The sequence below is a fragment of the Podarcis gaigeae genome (assembly GCF_964106915.1).
Source record: "Podarcis gaigeae genome assembly, chromosome: 17".
In the NCBI taxonomy this organism is placed as follows: domain Eukaryota; kingdom Metazoa; phylum Chordata; class Lepidosauria; order Squamata; family Lacertidae; genus Podarcis; species Podarcis gaigeae.
The window spans coordinates 3234956-3261662 of NC_139694.1; the positions used below are offsets into that span (position 1 = coordinate 3234956).

Genomic DNA, 26707 nt, shown 5'->3' on the forward strand with positions numbered 1-26707 from the left:
TTGTCTTTGCTTTCCTCCCAGACTGCTGTCACCACCTGCAGTGATCATGGAGCCCAAGAAAGTAAAATCTCCCACTGCCTCCATTTCTTCCCCTTCTCTTTGCCAGGAGGTGATGGGACCAGTGGCCATGATCTTCATTTTTTTGATGTTGAGCATGGAATTCTTAAGAAATCAGGAACGGGTTCTGGAGTTCAGGAAAGGGCTGTCATAAGTGACTAGGCAATTCATTGGCCTGATCCAGTATGCCCTCCTCATTTTCTTATGTGCCTTTAAAAAAGAAAAGCCAGATGATGATAATGGGTTTTATTATTGTTATGAGGAAACATAGTTTTCATTATAATGATGGGTTTTTATTATTTTGAAGATGAGGATGGTTTTATTTTAAACACGGGTGTGGATTATAGATGGGGATCCTTTTTTTCAACGTCTGAACGTGCAATGCCAGCCCACAGGGACAGGGCCAGAGCCAAAGGCCGCGCCCGCCCCTTCCTCCCGCCTCGCGCCCGACAGTAACCCCGGCAACGCCTCCTCCTCCGTCCCCCCTCCCTCCCTGGGTCTCTCCTGTCTGAAGGCAGCCAATGAGAAGCGGGGATCCGCCTCGCGCTCGGGACGCCGCCCTTCCTCCCCAATAGGAAACGGTTTCCCCCTCCCTCCTCCCCCTCCCCCTCCGAGACGCCGCCCTCTCGCGTGGGGGGGGGCGGGGAGGCGTGAGTAACCTTTGCCTCAGTTACGCTTCGGAGCCGCTCGCTCCGCCCCCTGCCACCTGTTAAGCCAATGAGGCGCGGGAGCTGGCGGCCCGGAGGCCAATAGGCCTGAGAGGCGGGGCGCCGCGGGGGGGGCGTGGCTTGGGTGAGGGGGCCGCCGCGCCGCCGCCGGTGCTGCCAGTGCCGTTGCCGGGCGTCGAGAGGGGTCACCAGAGCGGGTCCAGTCGGGCGGGCGGAGAAGATGGCGGACGAGGGCGGCGGCGCCGGTTTCCACATAGCCACCAGCCTGGCGGAGGTGGCGAGCTCGCTGGGCACCTCGGAGCAGGCGCTGCGCCTCATCCTGTCCATTTTCATGGGTGGGTAAGGGACGGGGCGGACCGGCGGGTGGTGGTGCTGCGCGAGAGAGGGAGGGAGGGGAGCGGGTCGTGGCTTGCGGGCGGGACACCCCATTCCCACGTACCCCGCGCACACGTGTCTGGCATGGAGGAGGGCAGGCGGACCCTTCTCCGCGTGGAGCAGCTCACCTGTGGCACCAGGGATAGAGCCACACCCGCCAAAAGCCCAGTCCTCCTTCCTGCACATGGTCCAGCTGTTCCTATTTTCGTCTACAAGCCGCCTTGAGCCCCTGTCGGGGGGGGGGGGAGGGAAGCGGGGTAGGAATAAACAGAATAATTATAATAACCCGCATATTCTCTGAAATGCACTTCCTGGGAAAACTGGGAGGCAGCCTGTAGCATGTGGTTTACATGCAGAGGAAGTTGCGGGGGGGGGGGGGTTGTTGGGTTTTTTTGGTAGCCCGTTGCATCTGGAGGATCTTAATTGTTTTACAAGTACAGTTATAAGAATAAATCTTGAGGAGCAGGTGCTGGGAAAGAACTCTGCTGGGGAGCCACTGCTACTTCCTCTCAGTAGGCCACTGAGGGCTGCATGGAGAAATAGTCTGATTTACCATAAGGCTGCTTATCCTAAATTGGAGTTGTAGTGTGTGTGAGAAAGAGAGAAAACAGGAAATGGTGGGCTGCCCTTCTGTGTGGGCTTCTTAAAAGCATGTGGCTGGTCCCTTCGAAACAGGGAAAGGTTCTTCTGTTTGATCTAGCAAGGCTGTTCTTGTATATATACTGACCTCCATAGCCTTTCTGGTCTCTGTTCCCCTTGCCTTTGTTACAGATGTCTGCCATAGAGATTGGGATCAGCAAGTTGTTTGACTGACTGTCTGCCAAGGAAGGGGACAGCAAGACTTGCCTACTTTTAATAACTGTGTAGAAGACAGAACTTGAGTTAAGCAGTGTCTTTTCTGAGTCCTATGCAGTGGGTTTCACATACCAGTCTTCTCTCTCGGAATCCATAAAAGCTTATGCTGTAATAAATCAGCTAGTCTTAAGGGTCCTGCAGAACTCTGTACTGTTTGTTTTACATAGCTGTCAAAGTCATGGGAACCCTACTGTCCTTCATTACATGTATGGCAAAGGTGGCTAACCTCTAGGCCTCCAGGTGTTGTTGCAGATGGTGTGCTAGGGGAGGGGTAGTACCTCTGCTGGGGGACACATCATGCTCCTTCTGGGGTACTTTGTCCTGTCCACCTTTGATCCTCACCCTGCACTCAGTTCTCACCTGTGGCTCCTAGATGCTGTTGGCATGTCACAGCAGCCACACCCTGGGAAATGGCTTCAACTGGCTGGCTAAACCAGGTGAAGGCAGTTGATGGGTCTCAAATCCTTGGTGACTTAGGGACTTCCCCTGCATGCAAAGACAGGCTCCGGCGGACTGAGCAGATGAAACCAATGGTGGGTCCAGTGGTCAAGTAGGCAGTTTCTGCACATGCCATAGAGGGAATTGAGGGGCAGATGAAGCTTGTCAGCCGGGAAAGGTAGCCCATCTAGGAGAAGGAAAACTCGGATCCTAAACCTCAGCTGCCTTGCGGGGCATCTTCAGGAGATGAAAAGGCTAAGTAGTAAACCCCACAAATCCGGAGTGGAGTTCCCGAGACAGTTGGATGGTGCCTTGTACACTTCATTTCGGCAACTCCTGCAGCCAAGCTGGTGCCAAATGTATTGCTTTGTTTTCCTTTGGACCATATCAGCAAGGCTGAGAGGGGAGTCTTCTCGTTTGGGCAACCCAGGACCTCCATACACACTGCCCAGGCTTGCCCCCCAGCAAGGCCGCTTCGGTGCTGCTAACGTAGTGGTTTGGCAGACAGACACCAACAACAATTCCCCATATCTCCTAAGCTTTGCTAACTGGAGCTAATGGGAGTTAAGAGTTCAACATCTGGAGGATCTTAGGTTAGCCACTCCTAATCTGCAATCACTCCTTGCGTACAGGTGTGTGAAATTAGCACCGATCTGCCATTAAGAGAGCAGTGAGCACTGAATAAGGGCAGCATGGGTCCTTTCCTTTTTTCATGATTGCGGAGAAGGAGGAAGCAGAAACAGGTGCAGCTACTTTACAAATGTTCTGTGCAGTTCTTAAAGGTGCATGAGTTCAGCTGCCTGCCTTCTGAATCAGCAATCACCCCCTGGCTACAGCTGCTGCGTCAAACTCCTGTGGTCTGCCTGCAGACCAAGTCTAGGGCAGAAAAATATACAGTATGAGTGACCTGGGAGCACATATGCATGTCATAAATGAGTAGTGCTGGAGTTGTAACCTGTGACACAGTTCTAAGCATACTTCCATTGACATATTTCAAAGTAGACGTGGTTAGGGCTGGAGAATTTCTAGTTCTGTCTGTCCTATTCCAAGTCCAGCACAACACAAGAAAAGAAAGGGCGGAAGGATTCCAGGTTATTTTTAGATGAAAGAAAGGTTATGTCTCCAAGCATCAGTGAAGATTGTGGGGGCACCATGTTGAGTGCTGCACATTGCTGGGCTCATGGCACCACATGGAGATTGATAGGCAGGCTTGAAAGTAAAGGATGAGTCATAGCTATGTTTTGGATTTGTGGCTTCCCAACAGCCTTTACAATGGATCTGGATGGCTTAGGGTGGTTTTTCTGAATTCTGACAGTCTTCTAAGTCTAATTCACCTAAAACAGATACCCCATTCACCCTTAGTCCTCTCTTTGGCAGGAAAGTGTATACCTTTGAATTTGTGTGTGCCATCTGCTGCTGTGCATAAGGATCTGTACGTTGGGGCATGAATCAAACTTGGCATTAGAAGTGAACAATTACAGGACATCTCAAATTTCCTCCTAAAGCCAGCTAGCCAGACGGCTTGGAGAGGCACTGCTATGGCAGGAACTTGCATGTGTTCTTTATCTCTCTCCAGCTCTCATGGTTAATATACGTTTTGGTGGCACAAAGCTAAGAGGAAAGCATATCTGTGTTCCACAGAAGCCATCTTTGCAGTTTTGTGTGTGTGTTCCCAGGGTAAAAAGATTCCCAGTCCCTCAACTCAGTGCTGCAGTGTTAGAATGTTAGTCTTTTTCTGTGTTCCTTTGAATCTCTTGGCATTCTGAAATGTGGATGGTGGACTCTTTTTTCCAGGGAGACCTGTACAGTTAAATATGAATCACTATCACCAGGCTTAGGGACGCGGGTGGCGCTGTGGGTAAAACCTCAGCGCCTAGGACTTGCCGATCGCATGGTCGGCGGTTCGAATCCCTGTGGCGGGGTGCGCTCCCGCTGCTCGGTCCCAGCGCCTGCCAACCTAGCAGTTCGAAAGCACCCCCGGGTGCAAGTAGATAAATAGGGACCGCTTACCAGCGGGAAGGTAACCGGCGTTCCGTGTGCTGCGCTGGCTCGCCAGATGCAGCTTGTCACGCTGGCCACGTGACCCGGAAGTGTCTGGGGACAGCACTGGCTCCCAGTGTGAGATGAGCGCACAACCCTAGAGTCTGGCAAGACTGGCCCGTACGGGCAGGGGTACCTTTACCTTTACCTTTTATCACCAGGCTTAATTTTAAAATGTTTTGGTTTTTAGATGTTTAGGAATGCATATCAAAGGAAAAAGATAACTGACTGTGTTCAGTTTAACTAGGAGGACTGTATCTTAATTGTGCAAATGAAAACTAGCTCTGGGTTTATGTAAAGACGTCTGAGGGGGAAACCTTAGGTGGTAAGACTCCAAGATGGAACCACTGTGCTTTCAAACAGGATAGTGGTGATACTTCCAATGAAGCAATGCTCTAGGAACCTATTTATGGTTTCCCTTATTTGCTTTTGCCAATCACTTCTTAAAACCAACTACTTCGGTTTAATTTTTCTACATGTCTTAGTCTCAGTTTAGACCAAGCATGATCGTGTGTGTTTTCTCAGAAGTCTTGCTAGGTTTAATGAGGCTTCAACCTTTATTAGGAAGCAAGACGTATTGAAGTCGCTTACAAATAAACATGCATAAGATTGGCAGCAAGGCCATGTTCCTATGCACAACTAGATAACTGTAAATTCTGTTTAATTTAGGGGACTTCATTCCTAATGCCTAATGTGCCCATAACTGGAGTATGAGAGTAGTGTAATCCTTAGGATGCTTTGAATTTTAATACGTAGCATTTTCAGTGTGCACCTGATTTCCCCATTAGAGACCACATGTCTATAAGTAAAAGGTTTGCATTGCACATACTGTGGAGAAGCATCCAAACCTGACTGGGAACTCTGCTAAGGTGTGGCTGTCTTAACTAACAGGATCATGTGGGAAAGTTGGATCCCTGTTAATTATTGAGTAGGGCGAGGCAGATCTGCTGATCTTGCTATCAACTGATCTCACGTGAGAAGTATTGTGTAAATGTACTGCACTCCAGAGGTTGAGCATTGTCAAAATGCAGCACATCTTTCTTGAGCCACACAATTCCTTCCTCACTTTGATGGTTAAGAACATTATTGCTAATTTCAGGAGGCTCTTACTAATTTCTTTCTCTTGATCCTCACTTGCAGGTATTCTGGGATGATTTTGTAAATGAAACAGGAACCAGTCTCCTCTTACAGAACCTCCCAGTTTGCCAAACTCACAGTGGCCACCCAGTTTCCAGAATGTGCCAGAGCCTGTGACCATGATCAGCATGTCACTTGCACCGCCACACTCTCATCCCTTAGGTCAGGGAATAATTAACTTGTGGTCCTCCAGATGTGGTCCTACTATTCCCAACACCTGTGACTATTCACCATGCTTCTTGGGGCTGATGGGAGTCCAGTAACATCTGGAGGGGGACAGGTACCCACCTCTGCCTTATCAGGTAATGGAATGAAAGAAGACAAGTATCCACCGACTTCTTTCCCAAACAAGCTTCTTGCCCTCTTTTTCTTCTCATTGGGGCACCAGATTTCTCCTAACCCCTGACACCTGTCAGCAGTTTCTTCCCACTAAGGCTTGATGCAGAGCCCTTCTTTCGTGGGCTATTCCCTTCTGGTCATTGCAGAATAGTTCATTCCTGCAATAACTTTTGCCATTTCTATCCATGCATCGTGTTTTTATGAACAGAGTGAGAGGAGATTTAAAGGGATTGACAGAATAAATATTAGAAAGAAAAAACACTTGGACGTGTTTTAAATCTAGACCCAGATCATTTTTTAAGCTTTTTTTATCTGTATCTGTTTTGAAGTGTGCACCTTACTCTTGTGTTCCTTACAAAGATAAAATAGCCTGTCTATCTCAGATGTATCTAATGCTGGTTACATCAATCTTGTGTAACTGATGCTGGTTACATCAGTCTTGTTTATAAGATTAGTGATGGTGTGTGTTATGGCCAATCTCCTTCTCCACTTGCCAGAGCTGCTCCACCTGCCCTGTCTCTTGCCTTCTGTTCCCTACCCCAGTGTTTCCCAACCTTGTTTCTTTCCTGTGCCCCCCAGGGGGACAGCTGCTCCTCCAATAAGTAAAAATCAATACAAATCTGAGGTTCTGCGTCCCCCCAACAAAAATCCTGGCTATGCCCACGTGTCCCCCCATCCTACCGGTAGAAAGGTAGCTATTTAAATGTTTTGTTTGTAAATAGAACAAGTTTCATTTATAATTTTGATAATTGATACAAAATACAATTACATAAAATGATAGGATCATAATGAAATATTGTTGAAGCAGAAGAACACAGAATCATGGAGCTGGAAGGGACCCCAAGGGTCATTTTTCTAGTCCATCTCACTGCTATGTAGGAAACTCGGCTAAAGCATCCATGACAGATGGCCACCCAACCTCTGCTTAGAAACCTCCAAGGAAGCAGAGTCCAGAACCTCCCGAAGGAGATCCATCTTCTGTGAATTATAAAAAGTAAACAATGATTATTTGACCCCAGTTATTTGACACGAGGTGGGGGGGGGGGCTACAGATATAGTCCAAAAGGCGCACGGGGAGTTCTGCATACAGTGGTGCCCCACAAGACGAACGCCTCGCAAGACGGAAAACCCGCTAGACGAAAGGGTTTTCCGTTTTGGAGGCACTTCGCAAAACGAATTTCCCTATGGGCTTGCTTCGCAAGACGAAAAAGTCTTGCAAGTTCCTTCGGGTTTTTTTCCCTCCCCCCCTTTTCCTAAGCCGCTAAGCCGCTTAACAGCTGATCGCTAAAAGCCGCTAAACCGCTAATAGCGCTAATCCGCTAAGCTGTCAATGGGCTTGCTTCGCAAGACGAAAAAACCGCTATACGAAGAGCCTCACGGAACGGATTAATTTCATCTTGCGAGGCACTACTGTATATGGGAGAATTTTAAAAGGCTTCACTGTCCTGGTGCAAAAAGATCTTGTCATCCGGAGGGGCCCTGGCTGCCTAGATAAAACACTGTAGCCCCAAACACACTTACCTGGGAGTAAGGTCCACTGAATTCAGTGCAGCTTTCTTTTGAGTAGACGCTTACCAGATGCAAGTCAGCAGCATCAGATCCCCCTCGTCTAGACGGTGGGATGGATTGCACCCTGCACCTTGCAGAGTCAGGCCCAGGCTGCCACCAGGTCCCGCACTGGCAGCAGCAACAAGCAGCCCTGGCTCTCCTAGCCCTACCCATTGCCACCACACCTGAGCTGGGAGTTCTGGATCGCAAGCTCTACTGGTCAAAACGGGAGCCTCAGCGATTGCCCTCTCCCACTGGAAACAAACCAGGACAGCTCCAAGAAAACACACGTGGCAAAAAGGAGTATTAGTCCCTGGTGGGCTGCCCCTTACGCGCTTGTGACTGGCCAAGCGGATAGCCAGTCAATCAGGATTTTAAAAAATAATGATTTCCCCTTCTTCACTTCTCACTTCCCTCTGTGGCCCCCTAGGCTCGTGCTATGCCCCCCCCCCCCAATTTGTGTGATTTTAACTTGTGGCCCCCTTGGAATATCCTGGGGGGCCCCAGGGGGCCGTATGGCCCCCAAGTTGGGAAACACTGCTCAGCCCTACCCAGCTCCATTGCCTTTAAGTTATGCTAAGGTAACGGCTCTGCAGGGCTGCATATGTGGGACACTGTGACTGTTCCCTTGTCTGTAAACAGACAATTCACTATCTCTCTGCCAGGCAAGGTGGTTGTACTTCAAGGTGCCCACTCAGGAGCCACTGGGCACACGGAACTCCTAGTAAGCGTAAGCTACAGCACTTTACAAAATGCCCTGTACAGTCATTCATTCTGCAAATGCAATCCTATATGGCATGAGCTGTATCGTAATTGGATCTTGCCCTAGCTTCACCTGTGCTTTCAGCACCACACCTTATTGGAGGCAGCTTTACTCAGGTGAGCGTTGGATTAAAAGTGCATTTATGTCAATGGGCTTTGTGTAAGATCTACAGGAAGACAGCATTTTGAACTAATACGGGGATGTCTGGTAACCTTTCTCTAGTACTCTTTTGGTACTTGAAGTGAAAAGTTAGCCTTCAGCACTAGCATGTCGGCTGCCCCAGCATTTGGGGCTTTTGTTCCCAGCTGTCTAGTGATACTATGATATCAGCATTCTGTACCTCTCACACTCCTCCTACGTGTTTTCATGTCTCTGGATGCATTGATACGGAGGGATGCAAACAAGATTTGCAGTGCACAAAGTCTGCTATGTTTCCATCAACTCACTTTTGACTGTGTGCTCGTTCCACAGCCTGTCCCTGAGAGGAAGGGTTTGCTACTGATAGCTCAGTTGGTTAGAGTGATGCTAACAATGCCACGGTTGCAGGTTTAATCCCCATACGGGACAGCAGCACATTCCTGTATTGCAGACGGCTGGACTAGATTATCCTCAGGCTCTACGATTCTATGATCTTGAGTTGGGTCATTGGTTTATTAGCCCAGTACTGCTCACTCTGATTGGCAGCAGCTTCCCAAGATGTTGGAAAGACGTTGATATTAACTAGCGCAGGAACCTGAGATGTTTTTACTGGAGGGGCTGGAAATAGAACCTGGGACATTCAGCATGCAACACCTGTTCTGTACCAGATGGCCCTTCCCAGGTGAGCATTGCCAGGGCCTCAGGAAGTCTAATGTTGGACTATATAACATTCTTTTGGATACATGTTGAGGTCAGGGATGGCCATGCCAGGAGAGAAGCTGAGGGGGCAGTTTGGGGTCACTAAGAAAGGGATCAGAATAGGAGAAATACAAATTTAACACACGGCGTACATTTGATTGGGGAGTTCTGTGCAAACCCCATTGTCACGTACCGCTGGTGCAGCTCCGAACTGTATCAGATAGGGCCCGACAGGATAATTCCCGCAAACATTGATCCCTCTTATCTTATTTTTAATTACAGGAATTTCTGCCCTGCTTCTCAAATAATTCCTAGGGTGACTTACGGTACTATAATACAAAATCCAATAAAACATTTAAAATGTATGAAGGCACTCTAAAAATATAAGAAGGTAGCAACAAATCACCAGCCGAGACAAAAACTGGTTGGGCTAAGAGGCCTGGAAAATAGCCTCTGCTTGCTGCTGAAATGATTTCAAAGGAGGCACCAGGTCAGCCTCCTGGAGGAGAGCGGCCCACTGTTGGGGTGCCATAGCCAGGAAGGGCCAGTCCCCAGCTGGATGTGGGTCACATCTCCAGTAGAAGGGAACCCAGAGACAGACCTCACTGAAGATCTAATGGGAGTGGACAGGGAAGGTGCTAGCAAGATCTCTTCCTGGTCCAGTGCTCTGTGTAAATACTACCTGCTTTTTCTTCATCAAGCTCCTAGGCAAAGCATCTGGTATTATGAGTACGTTGGAATCATGACTCTCAGTCTCATGGTATTCAGAGACTGTTAATTTATGTTACAGATAGGTAGCCGTGTTGGTCTGCCATAGTCAAAACAAAAAAAAATTCCTTCCAGTAGCACCTTAAAGACCAACTAAGTCAGTTCTTGGTATGAGCTTTCGTGTGCATGCACACTTCTTCAGATACAATCTGATTCTTCAGATATATCTGAAGAAGTGTGCATGCACACGAAAGCTCATACCAAGAACTGACTTAGTTGGTCTTTAAGGTGCTACTGGAAGGATTTTTTTTTTGTTAATTTATGGTTGCTCTACGTTGTCAACTTTGCCAAGAACTTTGCCACATACCTCCTGTAGTCAGGAGCATTCTGAGAATCAGCATTTCTTTTGGAACGCCTTGCTTTTATGGCTGCAAAGATAAGTGTGGAGTGAATAGTGCCCGTGATTAATGACATCATTGCATTGGCAAGGGGTCATAAGGACAATAACCCACATTGCGTACCAGAACACTTGTGTGTGAATTTATCCCTTAAAATTACTGCTTGGTCCTGGATCTTGATAGCTAGTTGTTTTTTTAGTTTGAGAGAAGAGAAGCAGTGCATCTGTGGCTGGAGACCGGCATTAGTTTGTCTTCCGCTTTCCAGGAAAGTTGAAGTGTGGCAGCCCTTGCAGCTCAGGGTGCTCTTAGAAATAAGCACTCACCAACTTACTTCTTTTTATCCTACAATCATTACTGGGAAACTAAGGTTTTGCAGATTTCTACAGTGCTTCAGAAACTTGTTTCACCAGAGGTGCAAGTGTGCTAAATTGTTGTGTCATGCTTCATCTCACTTTCTTTTTAAAAAATCTAGTATCTGCAGTCTAAAAGCTCCCAAGAATGTGGGCTGCTGCTAATTCTGCTAAAAGGATTAGGTGGCACAGAACAAGACTAATGGGATTTGAACCTTTGATTCCATTAGTAAATCATTAAACCTGAGGGTGGGGAGTAGGAAGATCTGAACCTTGAGGCTTGAAGCCTTTGGGCTATAAACCTGTGTATTTGTCAATGTGTTTAATTTCAAAACAAACAAAAAAGTGGAGTACAACCTCACAGGATTGGTATGAGGGTAAATGCGAGAGAAGTTGTAGCTGTGCTATGTATCTGATATTAAAATAATCCAGAAAGCTCTCTAGGAGGCTCATAAATAAACCACTTCTTCAGGGGAAAGGAGTGTGAGATCCAGTTACAATGTCACTTGGTTACCAGGTAATATTTATAGCATGGCTGGTTGTACTGGAGAGCAATGGCAAAAATATGGCTTGTGGGGTAGATTACACTACTAGAATCTAGTTCATTGTACAACTGACTGAAATGTGCAACCGACAGTCATGAATTGGGGGGGGGGGAGAGAGAAGAGGTGAGGCAAGGGGGGCTCTTGGTTAGTTGCAGTTCAGAGCGTTGAAGGTCTTGATGCAGACTTACAAAACGTTAGAGAGAGTAAAACTTGTGTAATCAGTAAACTGCCTGAATACAAGATAGTCGACTGAGGAAATTTTACTGGTAAGTTTATCGTCGGCGTTTTGGAATGAGATGTGTGTGAAGCAAATCATTTTAATTTACACGGGTTCTTTGGGATGGCACATGGCATTTTGGTCTGTCCTGCACCCTAGAATACATTGCAGCTCATCACGGGTTCTTGGTGAACTCCAGCTCCCCAACATCCAGGTCATGGGGGCGGGTGGGGGTAGCAAGTTTTGCCGCTTCTGCAACAGTGTCTCCAAATGCAGCACTTTAGTTCTTCCTCCATAGGACTGAACTGAAAAAAAGTAAAGGTGTGTTTAGAGTATCAGCCAAAGCTTCGCCCAGTCCTTTCTTCCAAAGCTCTGTTTCTTAGTCATTTTAAATTGTTGAGTACAGAGAGAAAGATGTGGCAGCATCACAGTGAATTGTGCTAAAAGAACATTTTATTATTATCATTATTTATTAAATTTGTATACCACTCTGAAGATCGCATCATCACTTATCAGCATTAGTATGCCTGGAGAGTATTCTGGGTGTGTGGAGAAACCAAGGATACTCGGCCATTGCCAACAGCCCAGTTAAAACTGACTCAGTGGGTGGTGATTTTTTTCTGTCTCCATGGGGCAGATCTTTATCAGGATTAGCCTTGGTGGGTCTGTTAGAAGATTGATGCAGTTTTCCAGGGTTTCTACTTCCAAAGAGTGTCTAAGTTTATTTTTTCTCTGATCATTACATAGTGTTGGACATCTGATGTAGTTCTCTTGTCATTGAGAACTGGTGCTCATTTAAAAATGCTGTCATATTTTTTGTATGGTTTGAAGTCTTTATAAAATTTTATCTGCCTCTTTTGGGGTTTTTAATTTTGCTTTTTTCCTCAAAAAATGTTTATGGGTTCTCTCATTTTCTACTCATATTGAAATACTGCCCCTCAGTGAGTACAAACTTAATTCACAAAACATTTTGGGGTATGTGTACCCCTGCGTCGTCCCCCCCCAGAAAAAAAAACCCTGGAGCAAGGCACTGTTAACTTCCCTGTTCCTCCTTACAGAATGGGCTGAGTCTAGAAGATAGCCATGAGCTCACAGTAAAGTCTTATTTAGCTAATGTGAGTCCTAAATGGTCAATTTGGTGCACCCTCTGCGTCCCCTGGATAGTAGAATAATCAAAAGGGAATGCTTTTATAGAATCCGTTTGTGTGCGTCTGGACTGATCTGTCTTCCTGTTCTTTCCCTATAGGATACCCTTTTGCCTTGTTCCAGCGCTATTTCCTTTTCCAGAAAGAGCTCTACCTCATACACCTGTACAACACGCTAACGGGGCTCTCGGTTGCCTACTTCAACTTTGGTAAGGGGGGCTGAGAAGATGGCTGCCCGACCAGTGAGTACCAGAGTGGGGGTGGGGGGGTGATGTTGCTTTTCCTTGCAGTTTCTAATTGTCTCACGTTTACCTCCTCAGGGCCGCAGTTCTGTCACTCCCTCATATGTGTCTTCGTTCAGTTTCTCATACTGAGGCTCATGGGCCGCACAGTCACTGCCGTCTGCACTTCCTTCTGCTTTCAGATGGTAAACCTGTTCCTTCTGTGTGTTCCTCTCTGAGATTCTGATCTTGCTGCCTTTTGCTCTGCCCAGCAAGAGCTGAGCAGGAGCCCGGGGAGTGGGGGCGGGAAGGCAGATAGAGGAAGCAGTGGTTTATCCTCACGGCTAATGTCTTTCAGATATATCTGATGGCCGGGTATTTCTTCACTGCCACAGAGAGCTATGACATCAAATGGACCATGCCACACTGTGTCTTGACTCTCAAGCTGATAGGTAAGCAATTTTGCTCATCCAGTTCTGTTCCATCGTCGTGCTTCCCTCCTACGGTCCAGCTATGTTGCTGTTTTAAAACGTGTACAGTCGTACCTTGCTTTGCGAACGCCTTGCAGCTCAAACATTTTGGCTCCTGAATGCTGCAAACTCGGAAGTGACTGTTCCGGTTTGCGAACTATTTTTGGAAGCCGAATGTCTGATGGGGCTTCCATGGCTTCCGATTGGCTGCAGGACCTTCCTGCAGACAATCAGAAGGCACACTTTGGTCTCCAAATGTTTTGGAAGTCAGAGCAGACTTCCGGAACGGATTCCGTTCAAGAATCAAGCTACGACTGTATTGGGAAATCCCAGGGCAGATTACATGGGGATTCCAGTGGCCTCTCAAGCAGATAGTAATCTGGTTCATACTTACTGAACTGCAACATTGGGTTTTTCAGGCCATTCGGTGGGCTGACGTTTTGTACAGTGTTGGCCTCCTTGATTATATTGGTATCTCTTTCTACCCCTAGGTTTGGTCATTGATTACTATGATGGCAGAAAGGAAGTGGTGAGTGAAATGGAATCATTTTCTTTCCCCCATTCCTCTCAATGGGATTGTGTTCAGGGGAGTTAGTGGAGATAAAGGCTGTAGCAATTAGGAAAGGGTCCTGGGGAGCAGGCTGGGTACCCAGGAAAGTGTTCCTTCCAGGGTAAAAACCGTCCACTTCTCAAACAGGTTATGAGTGAACATCTAAATTCCAAACACTTGTACAAACAAGCAGAGAGGAAAAGTCTGGTATAAGAAGTCAAAGGTCAGGCTTGTTAAGAGAATCAGAAAGTTACAGATACAGTGGTACCTCGGAAGTCGAACGGAATCCGTTCCTGAAGTCCGTTTGACTTCCAAAACGTTCAGGAACCAAGGCGTGGCTTCCAATTAGCTGCAGGAAGCTCCTGTAGCCAATCAGAAGCCACGACGGAGACGTTCAGGTTCCAAAGAACGTTCGCAAACCAGAACAATCACTTCTGGGTTTGGGAGCAAGGCGTTTGACTTCCAAGGTACGACTGTATTTGAAAGATGAGGCAGTGAAAGGAAAAAAGGTGCAAGAAGCAAAACAAAGCTGGCAGACTTACAAAGCTCTTGTTACAAAGAAAATGGGGCCAAAATTCCTAAGCCATTTTGATCACCTTAACACTACACAGACACACAACTCACTTTCTTATTTTAAAGTTATCCTTGGGGCTGAGCAGAAAATGTGCTTCATCCAACCCAAGTGAGACTTGATAAACTTGGCCCATGAGGAGATGACTTTAAACTTCCAGTCTGAGAGGGCGGTCAGCTGGGATGTTGAATATGCTGAAACACCTATGAAGCATTAATCCACTCACACCTGTCAACAGCAGTATCCAGATCATGATTCGAGGGGGAGGGCAGGACTCCATGCCTTTGCTTTTGTGCATAAGGGCTGCTGGGAAGAAGGCCAGAAAAATGAAGGGCTCTTTTAAATGAAGTTTCTTTTAAACAGGCCACAGGCCTGAGGCAAAGATTACAGATAATAGAGTGATGACTTAAGGGAAAAAAATAACAAATAAAGTTGGTGCAAATGCTGACTTTGTATCCTCCCGCTCCTTTGCAAAAACCTCCTGCTTTCAGGTCTATCAAGAAGTATTTCTTCAAGTTTGGACATATGTGGGTGGGAGTGGGGGTTAGTTCATTTGAGGATGTTAGGGAGGATTGGGTAGAGAAATGCTATCTGTTACTGTGCCCTTGAGCTTATCATGGCTTCTTCTGTGCCAGTCCCTGCTTCCATTTCTAGAACTCCAGGGAACAAAGCCAGAAAAAGTTGCAGTTGACAAGTCCTTAGGAAAACAAATACCAGAACAGTTCGCTATTAGGATTATGAACGACACTACAAAGCATGCTATGAACCTAGAGATTTCTGTCCATGATTGACCTTTGGGATTCCTAATGGTGGATCTTGTTCTTCAAAGCATTTAGAGCAAGTGAGTTAGGCAGCTTTAAGACTAACAAAAAATCTCATGCATGCAAGCAAAAGCAAATTCATGGATGCTGATGCTGTTGTTGGTGTCTTTATTATTTTTCTACAGCAGGCTCTCACTCCTGAACAACGACAGTTTGCTGTTCGGGGAGTTCCTACTTTACTGGAAGTCACTGGCTTCGTGTATTTCTATGGTGCCTTCATGGTGGGGCCACAGTTCTCCATGACACAATATCATAAGCTGACAAGAGGCGAGTTGACTGACGTTCCAGGCCAAAGACCCAACAGGTAATTTTCCTTGCCCCGCTTCCCAGTGCCTGGAGTATTTTTGTCCATTTCCTGTGTATCCTAGCGCTACTAATGAAGACTCCAAACATTGCGGGGTGTGGGGCATTTCAGCTTCCTCATGGTGGTGATTCCAAAATCCATGTAAGGGCTGTAACTTTATTGGGTCAAGCAAAATATTACAGACTCATGTGCAATGCCCAAGATTTCAGGTTCTCCAGGGTTCCCTCCATAAAGGTAGTCATTGTAATTAAAAGCACATAACATTGTCCATTTGAGCCACAGTCCACTTTCCCTTTGTTCTGAAATAGTGCACCGCTGGATGACTGATTTCCTCTCTCTCTGTCTCTCCCCGCCCCCCCCCCCCCCCGCTCCCCAACGTACATTTCAGCTTTGTGCCTGCCCTTAAGCGCCTGGGCTTGGGCCTCTTCTTCATGGTAGTCTACACTGTTGTGGCCCCATACATCCCTGAGGAATACCTTGTCTCAGATGCTTACCTGGTAAGAAGGGCTTGGAGGAGAAAGAGCAGTAACTCCAGGAGGAATAGTATTAGTAATTATTATTATTATTACTAGAGTATTTGTATGTGGGCTAAACCACAGAGCCTAGGGCTTGCCGATCAAAAGGTCAGCAGTTCGAATCCCCGCGACGGGGTGAGCTCCCGTTGCTCAGTCCCTGCTCCTGCAAACCTAGCAGTTCGAAAGCACGTCAAAGTGCAAGTAGATCAATAGGTATCGCTCCGCCGGGAAGGTAAACAGCGTTTCCGTGCGCTGCTCTGGTTCGCCAGAAGCGGCTTAGTCCTGCTGGCCACATGACCCGGAAGCTGTATGCCGGCTCCCTCGGCCAATAAAGCGAGATGAACTCCGCAACCCCAGAGTCGTATAATATTAATATGGCTAAAAGTGCACATTGCAAGTATACAGACTGGCCACCTTGGCTGATCCCTGCAAATGACCAGGGACAGGGCAATTTGCAACCTTATCTGGGCACTGGGCTTAACCTACCCCAGTACCGTGTCAACCTTTTTATTGCTTTGTTGCTGCTGTCAAAATTAGTCGCATTGGGGTGGGGATAGGGATCCTCTATTATTTATCATTAATAAATCTAAGAAACAAGATCAGGTCCCCAAACTGAGGGCTAGTTACCCAGGATTTAACATACCTCACAGATTTTTTTGTTTTCTGCAGGAACAACCCTTCTGGTTCCGCTGCGTTTATATATTGATCTGGGGCAAGACGATGCTCTATAAGTATGTTACCTGCTGGCTGGTCACGGTAAGCCTGGAAGCTAAACTTGGCCTGCAAAACCACTTTTGCCTGTTGAGTAAGGCCAAGCAGTGTCAAGACAGCTTGTTAATCTTTGCCGGTTTCGTTGCAGGAAGGAGTCTGCATCATCACGGGGCTCGGCTACAATGGAAAGGATGAAAAGGGGAGGCCAAAGTGGGATGCTTGTGCCAACATGAAAGTCTGGCTATTCGAGACAACCCCTTATTTTACAGGCACCATCGCCTCCTTCAACACTAACACCAACGCCTGGGTGGCTCGGTGAGCAATGCTGATAGCTTTCCTGCAGAACAGTTGTCCCCAAACCTGGATAGAGAGGAGGTAGCCTTTTGTACAAGACCAGAAAAAGTCCTGAGGCTATCTTTTTTTGTGTGTTTGCTACCTTGTCCCACTTTTGAAATGTGAGCAGTGTTTAAATTTTTTTTTTAAAGCATATATCCAGAGCTTAAGGAAAATCAGTAGAAATAACAGTGGGCAGGGACAGGGCTTCTGAGCTCACGATTAGCCCAATGTAGTAAGTCTCCTTGTTTGAACTCAGTAGGATTTATACTACTATAATGGCTAACATTGAATCTGCTCCCCCGAGGGAGAGCCCCACTGATCCTCTGCGACCAGTACCAGTCAGGCTAGCAGACTGCAGTTCTGAACACCCTCCAAAAACTGGGTTTTGCCCCTCAAGCCCTTCTAAGTCTGGGCTTGGGCCAGGCAAAAGCCACGGTCAGGCAAAGAATATTAGATACTGAGAGACAACAGGACTGCGAAAGGTGCGCAAGGTGCCCCGACTATAAAATTGGAGAAATCGAGAGATATATAGCCACACCGGCAGCATATCTCTTCTTTCTTGCATCTAGAAATGCAAGAAGGGCCTTTACACTCGCCAGAAGCGCAGCTCTCCCCTCGCCGGTCCTGGATGGAGCCTTTAGAAAAGTCCCCTATGCCCAGAGACTTTGCACCTGTCCATTGGGAGAGATCGGAAGCCCAGAACACTTGTTCTTTAAATGTCCCTTTTACGAAGAGGCACATAATAAGTTCACTGATCCCCTACTGGTGAGGCTTGCCGACCTCCCGCAAAAGCAAAAATTTGACCTTTTGCTGTTAGGCAAAGATCAGAAGAAGACCTGGATGGTCGCCAGATTCTGTGTACAAATCTGTAGGCGCAGACCATCGCCCAACTCAAAACAGTCCAGCATGAAAATCCCCAAACTCGGTTCCATGGGTGACTCTGAGTCAACTCCCTGGGATAGTTTATTGTTGCACATTGTTTCTAAATTTATTGTTGTACATTGTTTTAATTGTCTGTTTTAACCATATTTGCACATCAGTCGGATTTATTTCTTGGTTAGATTTACTAAGTAAAGCAATCTTACTTAGTAAATGTATATCCACCATTCTTTGCCCATGGAACTCTAGGTGTAATATAGAAGGCTTCTTTGGCGGTCTCCCAACCAGGAAGTGAGCAAGCCTGGGTCCTGCTTAGCCTCAGCAAGGAACAAAAGCACCATGTACCTTCCCAGCATGCACACAAAATCTCTGGGATGGGGGAACCTGTGGTCCTTCAGGTGTTGCCACACGGTGTGGCTCCTGGCCATGCTGTCTAGGGTGCTACCAATTGGGAGTTGAACAACATTTGAAGGGGCCACAGGTTCGCCATGCCTCACCTAATGTCTTTGTGCATAATCCAGCTGTTCCACAGTCGATTCACATGATTACCTTCTTCAGAGCAAGGTGTTCATCCTCAACCCATTTTTCCTTCTTTACATCACCTGGAGTGGTGACAACTATGCAACTATCCTTATCTTGCAAATTGGCTTGATGAGGTCCTATTATGAATTACAAGCTGGTAATGTTTGGAGCTGGTGGGATCGTGGTTTTTAATACCCTGGGTGGTATTCAAATAGGTTTGGCTCAGAGGAGACGAAATGAATGGACCTAATTTAGTCACTTTCGTTAATTTCACTCAGTCTGCTCTGAGTAAACCGTAGTTGACTACCACCTTGGCTACTCTGGGAATTGTACAGCACCAATCAAGAAAGTGCTTTTACACATGAAATTGAAAATATCCACTGCATGCCTACGATAGTGGAAATGGATTCCACACAAAGTTTGAGCCCCAAGAACCGTTCATTGAGAAATTAAGCCGGAATGCAAGTTGTTCAACTTGAGGGTTTTCTTGTGGGCAAATGATGTTTGTATTTCCCCAGCTGAAAAGCATTCTCCATATCTTTTAGAAACCAGTCCAATAAAGAAAAAAATGCATGCAGTAAAATAAAACCTATATGAAGGTTGTCACAGCAAATCCAAGATACAGAACACAAATTATGTTAAGATAGCTAATTAAGAGGTTAGAAGTGATCACCATGGCAGTCTATAGCAATAGATCTAACTTGCACAGAAATCTTGCATATAAAGCAAGCTGTAGCGCAGTACCAAAGCATACATACCAAGTTTGATTCTTAGCATCTAATTAATCTGTTTTCCCAGTGCCCCCACCCCAATCTAACTAAAACCAGCTATTTCCATAAAATTGAGATCAAATTATTTCTGCTACATGGAGAAAGATAACTTTGAACCAGGGCCTGCCAGTGTTTTTAAGTGCTAGTTTAAAACCTTTTTCTTTTGCTGTTTGAGCCTCCTGCAGCAAAAAACCAAACCAAACCTTGATGAAACCACCATTACCTTTTGGAGACGACATTGTTTCTTTTCTTGAGAAAACTAAACGGTGATTAATGCCTTCAGGACTGGCAACTGAAAGGATTTATTGTTTTCCATCTACAGCTACATTTATAAGCGGTTGAAATTCCTGGGGAACAAGTTATTATCTCAAGCGCTGTCCTTGCTTTTCCTGGCTGTCTGGCATGGTCTGCACTGTGGATACTTGGTGTGCTTCCAAATGGAGTTCCTCATCGTCATTGTTGAGAGACAGGTGAGGAGCTTTAAATGGGTGGTGTTAGTAGGACTGTTGCTAAAGTCAGGGCGGCCCAACTTTTCATACCAAGTGGGCTGCAAGAGTGCTTCAACACAGAAGCATGGGCTGCACAAAGCCTTATTTCACCGGAGGTGGGAAGTGAGGCCAAGGTTTTGATGTCCCCTCCCAGCCCTCTTCCCAAAGTCGCTGCCTTCCCAGAGACTTAGGGAAAGAGGCACAAGGCTCTGGCAGGATCTTAAAGCCCTCCCGCCTACTCCCTAAAGTGCTAACTAGACTTGGGGAAGGAGATGGGAGGACTCTAGGACCCTGTCAGAGCCTTCAGGCCTCCTTCCCAAAATCCAGGGCCTCACCCAGCAGGAGGTGGCTCACCTTGATCTAGGTACTCTGGCTTTCTTGGAAAGTCCTCCATCAGCTCATATAAACTGGTAACACCAGATTGCCAGGAACGATGTGGAATGAAGTTTCTGAATTGGAGGTTAGTTGACTTGTGCGATTCCTAAGTGAGCAGCATCAGTTTTACAAAGGGACATGTTGGGTTTTGGTTTTTCAGGCTATCTTTTGTGTTCTAGACTGGAGAATGAAAGAAAATGTTTTCTTCTCGCTACAGTACCCAAGGCTAAGACTTTGGCGTTCGTAAATGCCAATGAATCAAACCGATTTAAGATTGGGGGCTATAGGTTGAACAGCCATATTAAGCAGTCAATTTATTATACATGTCCCTTCGGTGAAATCTAATTCTGTAGACCAGGCTAGGGTGCCTGTGCTCATCCTACATTTTTGTCGACTCCCAGCTCATGCCCAGCATAGCGGATGGGCAGGGGTTGTAGTCCAGCAGCAGCTGGAGGTCTGCAGTTTCTCCATCCCTGTTTCATACGCAGTCTGGTTTTAGACCACACAAAACTCTGGCTCATGTTGTCTCAACTCAAGCCTGCCCACAAAGTAGCTTTTTGAGGGGTTTACTGACCACTTTTAAGACCACTGACAAGCCACAGCTGGGGCTGCTGTTCCACCTTAAGAGCTGCTGCTCATTGGATTCTAGTAGTGAACAAACAGAAATCAGAAAAACAGTCAAGACCTGTCCAGTCAGTGGAAGCTCAAACTATGGTGTGGGTTCTTAACTGCTGTTAGTACAAAGTAAGGTTTGGTGTTGCCTGAGCCTAGCCATGGAGACCAAGTTCTTCTTGTTACAGCTTATTGACCTGGTACACGACAGTCCACCTCTGGCTGCCATGGCCTCGACCACTATCTTGCGGCCTTTCTTCTACGTGATTCAGCAAGCTGTCCACTGGATGTTCATGGGATATTCTCTGGTGCCATTTTGCCTCTTCAGTTTGGAAAAGTGGCTCAAGGTACTGAAGAAGTCTAATCCATTGGGAAAGAGGACTTCCCCTCCCTCCCTCCCCTTATTGTCAGCAGTAGCATGTCTTAACTCTCGCTTCCTCATTCGCTCCTTCTAGGTATACAAGTCTATTTATTTCCTAGGCCACGTGGTGTTCTTCACATTACTGTTTGCAATGCCTTACATGCGGAAAGTACTTGTGCCACGAAAAGAAAAGTTAAAGAAAGCCGAGTAACAACCAAAAGGTAAAAAAAATAGTCGTGGGGGTGTGCTACTGCTTCGTAAGCAGAATCAGGTGGCATGCAGCTAATTAATTGTGCTTCTTTCTCTTCCAGATTGTACCACGTGTGCATTTATTATGGGGATGGTAGAAGCATCACCTGCCAAACTTGCTGCGGTCAAACCCATGCAGAGTGACATTGGGAAAAGAGCACAGGGGCGAAGACCCCAGACTGAGGGGGACTGGGGAACTGGCTGCAAACTCCCTCCCCCCTTCTACAGGTTGCCTTATCTCTCAACTTCTCCCTACGGACACTCCAGTCTCTGGAAATGTCAGATGATTGTAAAGCACTTGACGCAGCTGCCATCTAGGAATGGAGCCACCGCCTGACTTTTTCTACTTTCCAATTCTGTTAGATAAAATTGGTCCCAGTTGGTTTTTCACTCGTGCCTCATCTGCTTTTTAAAAAACAAACTGGCTGGGGAAGCTGGTGCTGTTTCTGTCTCCTAGCTTTGTAGGCAAGGGGAAAGATAGGTTGGTGGTGTTCGTAAGCTACACAGGAGTATGTGGGACTCCAGACCCACCTGCACTGTTTTAGGTAAATCGAAGGACGATCCTGTCGTAACAACTGCTGCGACCCTCCAGCTATTGTTGGACACAGATTGGCTATGGGGCCATTATAAAAGGCCAGAGACACTGGGAATGACAACAGAACAATATCTGAAGGGCTTTAGATTTTCTGTGCTATAGGTATAAACACTAAGGTTGCTACTTCATTTTCGTACTTTGCTGCATGTCCTTTTATACAACACCAACTGAGCAGAATAATCTTTTTCCTGCTATGTTTTAACCCTTCTGCGTTGCACTTCTTTTTGCCTGCCACCTAAGAGAAGGTAGGCAGGGGTAGATCCCTGACACTGCTCCTACTCAGGTTTGTTTTTCCCTTCTTACTTTGAACAAGCACAGCTGTATATTCAGATGACCTCTTGAAATGCCGATTGAGGTGGATACCCAACCAAGGCAACACACGAGTGCCATGCTGCTTCTTACATACCTCTCTACTGAGACTATCCACCACAGTAAAAAAAACCACCATTTATTTATGCCCCCAAACAAAACATGAGGCAATTCTAACAGGTAGAACCCTGTAGCGCACATTGCTCCAGGACATGGAGCAAGCAGTTAAGTCCAACTGCACAAAGTCCACATTACATTAGTAAGTTCACACCACTCCCCACATCTCTTCAAAGGCTGTGGTGATCTTGGCACAAGTCAAAGCAGCAGAGAGTGGGTAGTTGCTGATAGAGATAGTCTTTTCTGTGTATTCCACATTAACCTGGAAAAGAAAAGCAACAGCCAGCATGTCAGTGAATGTCTGCATTGTATTTTCTGTACGATACATCTTAAACTCACCAGAGCAACATATGCAAATTACTACCCCCTAAATTATGAGCTTAAATCAAGTGTTCTACAGCCACTTTATCCTCAAAAATATTCCTATAATAGGGCATTATATTCCTGTAGAGTAGACCATATGCAACTACATGCGCACACTACCTATGAACAGTGCCTTGCCCTAAGGCCAGCTTGTGCAGGTGAGATTCCTGACTTACAACTGACTGGTATGGAAATGGGTGTCTTACCGAGCCATGAGCAAAAGCTCCCACAGTGATAGCTATTGGGTCTGCAGTAGGGACTATGTCACGGACGTCTGTCACAGTAGAGGCCGAGAAGGATGTGCCGATCTTCGCGCAGCCTACAGGGAGGTGATCGGTAACAGGATTCTTAATTACCTAATAGAAGAAAAATGGACGGGCTTGAAAGTAGAAGCAAGAACAATCTTGCAAAGAATCACATAGTGAACTAGTAGATTTTTTTTTACCTTTAATAACTTCTGAGGCCCATCAGCAGCTCTGACGCTAAATTTGTGCAGCAACTGAACTGAGGAGAAAAAGGCAAGATATATTTACATTGGCGTTACAGAATAGAGGCATACTCTAAGATAGGAGAAATAAATGGGCAGTTCTCACAACTGAGGTATTAAAAATTGGATCTTCCCATTTTTGTAATACTGTGCATGTTTGGAATAGCTTTTCTCACCCTTGTACTACTGGGGCTCACACATCCAGTGAGGCTGACTGTTGGAAGATTCAGACTGGAAAAAGGAAGAACTTATTCTACACAGTGCAATTCTGAACTTCACTAATTGAAGATATAATGGCCACCAGCTTGGGATAGCTTTAAAAGGGCTTTAGATAAATACATGGAGAATAAGGCTACTATAGATGGCTACTCCCTCTCACATACAACCCTGCATTTATCTCCACTGAAAGCATAAAATTTTCTGAGGGGAAAGCAAGCCTCTGTCCTCTTACCCATGAGGCCACAAAAACGATCAAAGGTGCGAGGGATTCTTGTCTGGGGATTGACTTCAATTAGAACATTCTTTTCTGTATGGATATAAACCTGGAGAAGGCCTGCTCGGTTCAAGGGACTGTCCATGAGCATCAGGAGGCTCTGGGAAGAAGAGTGAGAAAGAAATAAGCTAAAACTATTCAGAAGCAGGGAAATGCGCTGCAGTAGCATCTGTCAGAACCTTGCAATTGCGTATTTTAAAAGGCAGTGTGAGAGATTCCAGCATGCAAGTTTGCTAGGAATCTTCAGTGAAAAGAGTAAAGGAAGCATTTGGGAACATTTGCAATCCGAATAATAATTTTAAAAGTTGCCAACAGTATTTTTAAAAGCTGTGTGGGAACTAAGTTTTCCTGTCAATGCTTCAGAAATAGCAACACACCATACAGGCGACTTAAAAGTACACTATGTAGTAGATACTTGAATGTACCTGGTGGGTGATGTCAGGTCGAACTGTTCCAGGGTCCCGGCCACTTCGCAGAAGCAACGATTTATGCTTGTCGCAGGTCAGTAGCTCATAGGTTTTCCCAACCTGGACGAATAATCATTTTATTTGTTTACATGTATTCTGCACAATCTTTCTACAGTGAAGTGTACTCAAGAGAGGTTACAATAAAATGTAACATGATGCAAAGCGTAACACAAATTGACAATAGAACAGTAAAATGAGACAGTTGAAATGTGCTAAATTGGGAACTGTACAGTAGATAAAAGGTTCCTTAAGTGCTAGTTGGCAAACAGAAGCCTGGCAAGTGGCTTTAGAAAGCCCACAAGGAGGACATGAAAGTGGCAGCTCCAACTCCTCTCTCTCAGAGACCCATGTTTAGAGGTACACTACCCTGGAAGGTACACGGGTGGCACTGTGGGTAAAATCTCAGTGCCTAGGACTTGCCGATCATAAGGTCGGTGGTTCGAATCCCCGCGGTGGGGTGAGCTCCCGTCTTTTGGTCCCAGCTCCTGCCCACCTAGCAGTTTGAAAGCACCCCTAAGTGCAAGTAGATAAATAGGTACCGCTTTATAGTGGGAAGGTAAAGGGCGTTTCCGTGTGCTGCGCTGGTGCTGGCTCACCAGAGCAGCTTCGTCACGCTGGCTACGTGACCTGTAAGTGTCTGCGGACAGCGCCTCTTAAGTGAGATGAGTGCACAACCCTAGAGTCGGACACGACTGGCCCATACGGGCAGGGGTACCTTTACCTTTACCCCGGAAGATGGAGACTTCATGCAGTTACCATTGTCAACTGCCATTAATACATCTCCCGCAATGAGTATATTATTATTTACTTATACCCCATCTTTTCCCCTGATGGGACTCAAAACATCTCCCACCTCCCCACCCACAAGGCTTGATCTACACGTAAAGCAGAGGTGAAATGATGTGCTGTTTTAAATCAAATGTATACACACTTTTAACTGTATTAATGTTTAATTGTTTTGTCGGGGGGTAGGTAAGCAGGGTATAAAACAAAATGATTTCTGAATGATTCCCCTACATGAAAAACCACCTACACATCATAGCGTGGCACATCATAGCGTGGCACATCATAGCGTGGCACATCATAGCGTGGCACATCATTTTGGCAAAATACAGGGCGGTGTGGGGGCAATTCTTTTTCTTTCATCTGGTGCTGAAGTGATTTCAAAGCAATCCATTACAGTCAACTTCAACCTAACAGGATGGTCCTTCTGGAATTCATCACACACACATATGAATTTGTAAATCTGTCTGTAGCTGGCTACCCAGAGCTTAAATGCAACATCTTTCACACACACTTTCAAACACATGCATTTATTTGGAGAGGATCCCTAGTTTGGCAGAGAGAGAGAAAAGATCTGAAATACAGGTATTGAAACGGGGGGCAATCCTGTATTATACAGGACAGGTGGCCACCCTAGAACCCTTCCTTCCTTGCAGGGGGGCGATTTGATTTTTAAGGGGGGGAATTCGAGAACGAGTTATTAACAGTTAATGGCCTTTCAGGCTTCCTCCACGTGAACAGTTCACTTTTTGAATAATGAGAATTATATGTGTGTGGTGGGGGAGAAAGATCAGGATTTTAGAGATGCTTAGGTGAGGCATGGCCAGAAAAGAAAAGGTTGGGATCCACTGCCTGAGGGGAAAGGCCGTTCGGCTTTTCCCCTGGAAGCCGCCCTCGGCCGCCCCTTCGCGGCCGCCCCGCGTCTGAGGGAGCAGGGCGACCTCCAGGCCCCGCACGCGGCTCCCCCCCCCCCGCTTCGTTCTCAGGCCCCGTCACGGCCCGCCCAGCCCCTTCACCTTCACGGTCTCCAGCGACGCTCCCTCCAGGATGACCAGCAGCCGCCGCTTCCCTGCGCGCTGAGGCGGCGGCAGCGGCCCCCGCTCCCCTCCGCCGGCCGCTTCCTCGCTCGGGCGCTTCCTCGCGGAAGCCGACGCCATCTTGAGGCCGCGCAGGCTCCTCGAGGTCGGCGAAGCTACTTCCTGTCGCCTGCGGGTGAGGGCAGGAACTACTTCCGGTCCCCCAAGTGACCCCGCCCCCCACCTCGCTTCAACTGCCGTTTGGGGCGGGAAACAAAAACACATTCGGGTTCGCCCCCCGGAAGTACTGTTCCCTCCACGAGGTTTCACTTCCGGGAGCCCTGCTTGTCTGTTGGGGAAGTATTTCGCGAGCGGCCACTTCCGGTGTCCTTTTCCCAGGTGGGGCAGCGGCGTGCTGGGGAGAGGAAGAAGAAGGAGGAGAAGAAGGTGAGGGGTCTCTGCGCTCCTTCGAGCCTCTGTAGCTTCGGCGAGTCCTTGAGGTGACTCTTCTGAACACGCGACTCTTCTGTGCTCCTGAGTAGGGATGAGCTCGCTTTTAGGAGGCCCCGGGCTGCGGTGCTTCTGAGCATGTCAAGAGCGCAGTTCCATGAAGGGGGAGCAGCCTCTCTTTCGTTTCCCCTTCCAAAAAGTGCTCTAATTTAACGAATTAATTAATTTTTATTGTATATGTGTTTGTGGTTGTATTTTTGGTTATCATTTGTTATAGATAGATAGATAGATAGATAGATAGATAGATAGATAGGGGTTTTTTTTTGTTTCATTGATTTTATCGTATGTGTTGTGTTTGTATGAAACTTAATAAATATTATTGGAAGTCAAAAAGTGCTCTCAACGTAAGGAGTTCTGGCTCAAAATGTCATTCTGTCAAAAAGAAAAGGGGG

The 26707-nt window shown here is 46.7% G+C and overlaps 2 protein-coding genes across 3 annotated transcripts; one reads left to right on the plus strand and one right to left on the minus strand.

Annotated features, from left to right (window-relative positions):
* The first annotated feature begins 820 nt into the window (after positions 1-820).
* LPCAT3 (lysophosphatidylcholine acyltransferase 3) lies at positions 821-21565 on the plus strand. 2 transcript variants are annotated; one of them, XM_083719333.1, is made up of 13 exons: positions 821-1060; positions 12522-12629; positions 12741-12847; positions 13000-13093; positions 13603-13640; positions 15179-15357; positions 15746-15854; positions 16542-16628; positions 16732-16898; positions 19413-19560; positions 20754-20912; positions 21021-21147; positions 21238-21565. In XM_083719333.1, the coding sequence occupies exons 1-12, from the start codon at positions 946-948 to the stop codon at positions 21135-21137; spliced, it is 1428 nt and encodes a 475-aa protein (XP_083575459.1). In that variant the 5' UTR covers positions 821-945; the 3' UTR covers positions 21138-21147; positions 21238-21565. The 2 variants fall into 2 exon arrangements, with proteins under 2 accessions (XP_083575459.1, XP_083575460.1); XM_083719334.1 differs by having other exon boundaries at positions 822-1060; positions 12522-12662.
* Positions 21566-22202: 637 nt separating this feature from the next.
* On the minus strand, positions 22203-26006 carry EMG1 (EMG1 N1-specific pseudouridine methyltransferase). Its single transcript, XM_083719885.1, has 6 exons — positions 25806-26006; positions 23965-24066; positions 23498-23639; positions 23005-23063; positions 22766-22915; positions 22203-22458 (listed from the first exon to the last, which is right to left on the minus strand). The coding sequence occupies exons 1-6, from the start codon at positions 25944-25946 to the stop codon at positions 22345-22347; spliced, it is 708 nt and encodes a 235-aa protein (XP_083576011.1). The 5' UTR covers positions 25947-26006; the 3' UTR covers positions 22203-22344.
* Positions 26007-26707: the final 701 nt, after the last annotated feature.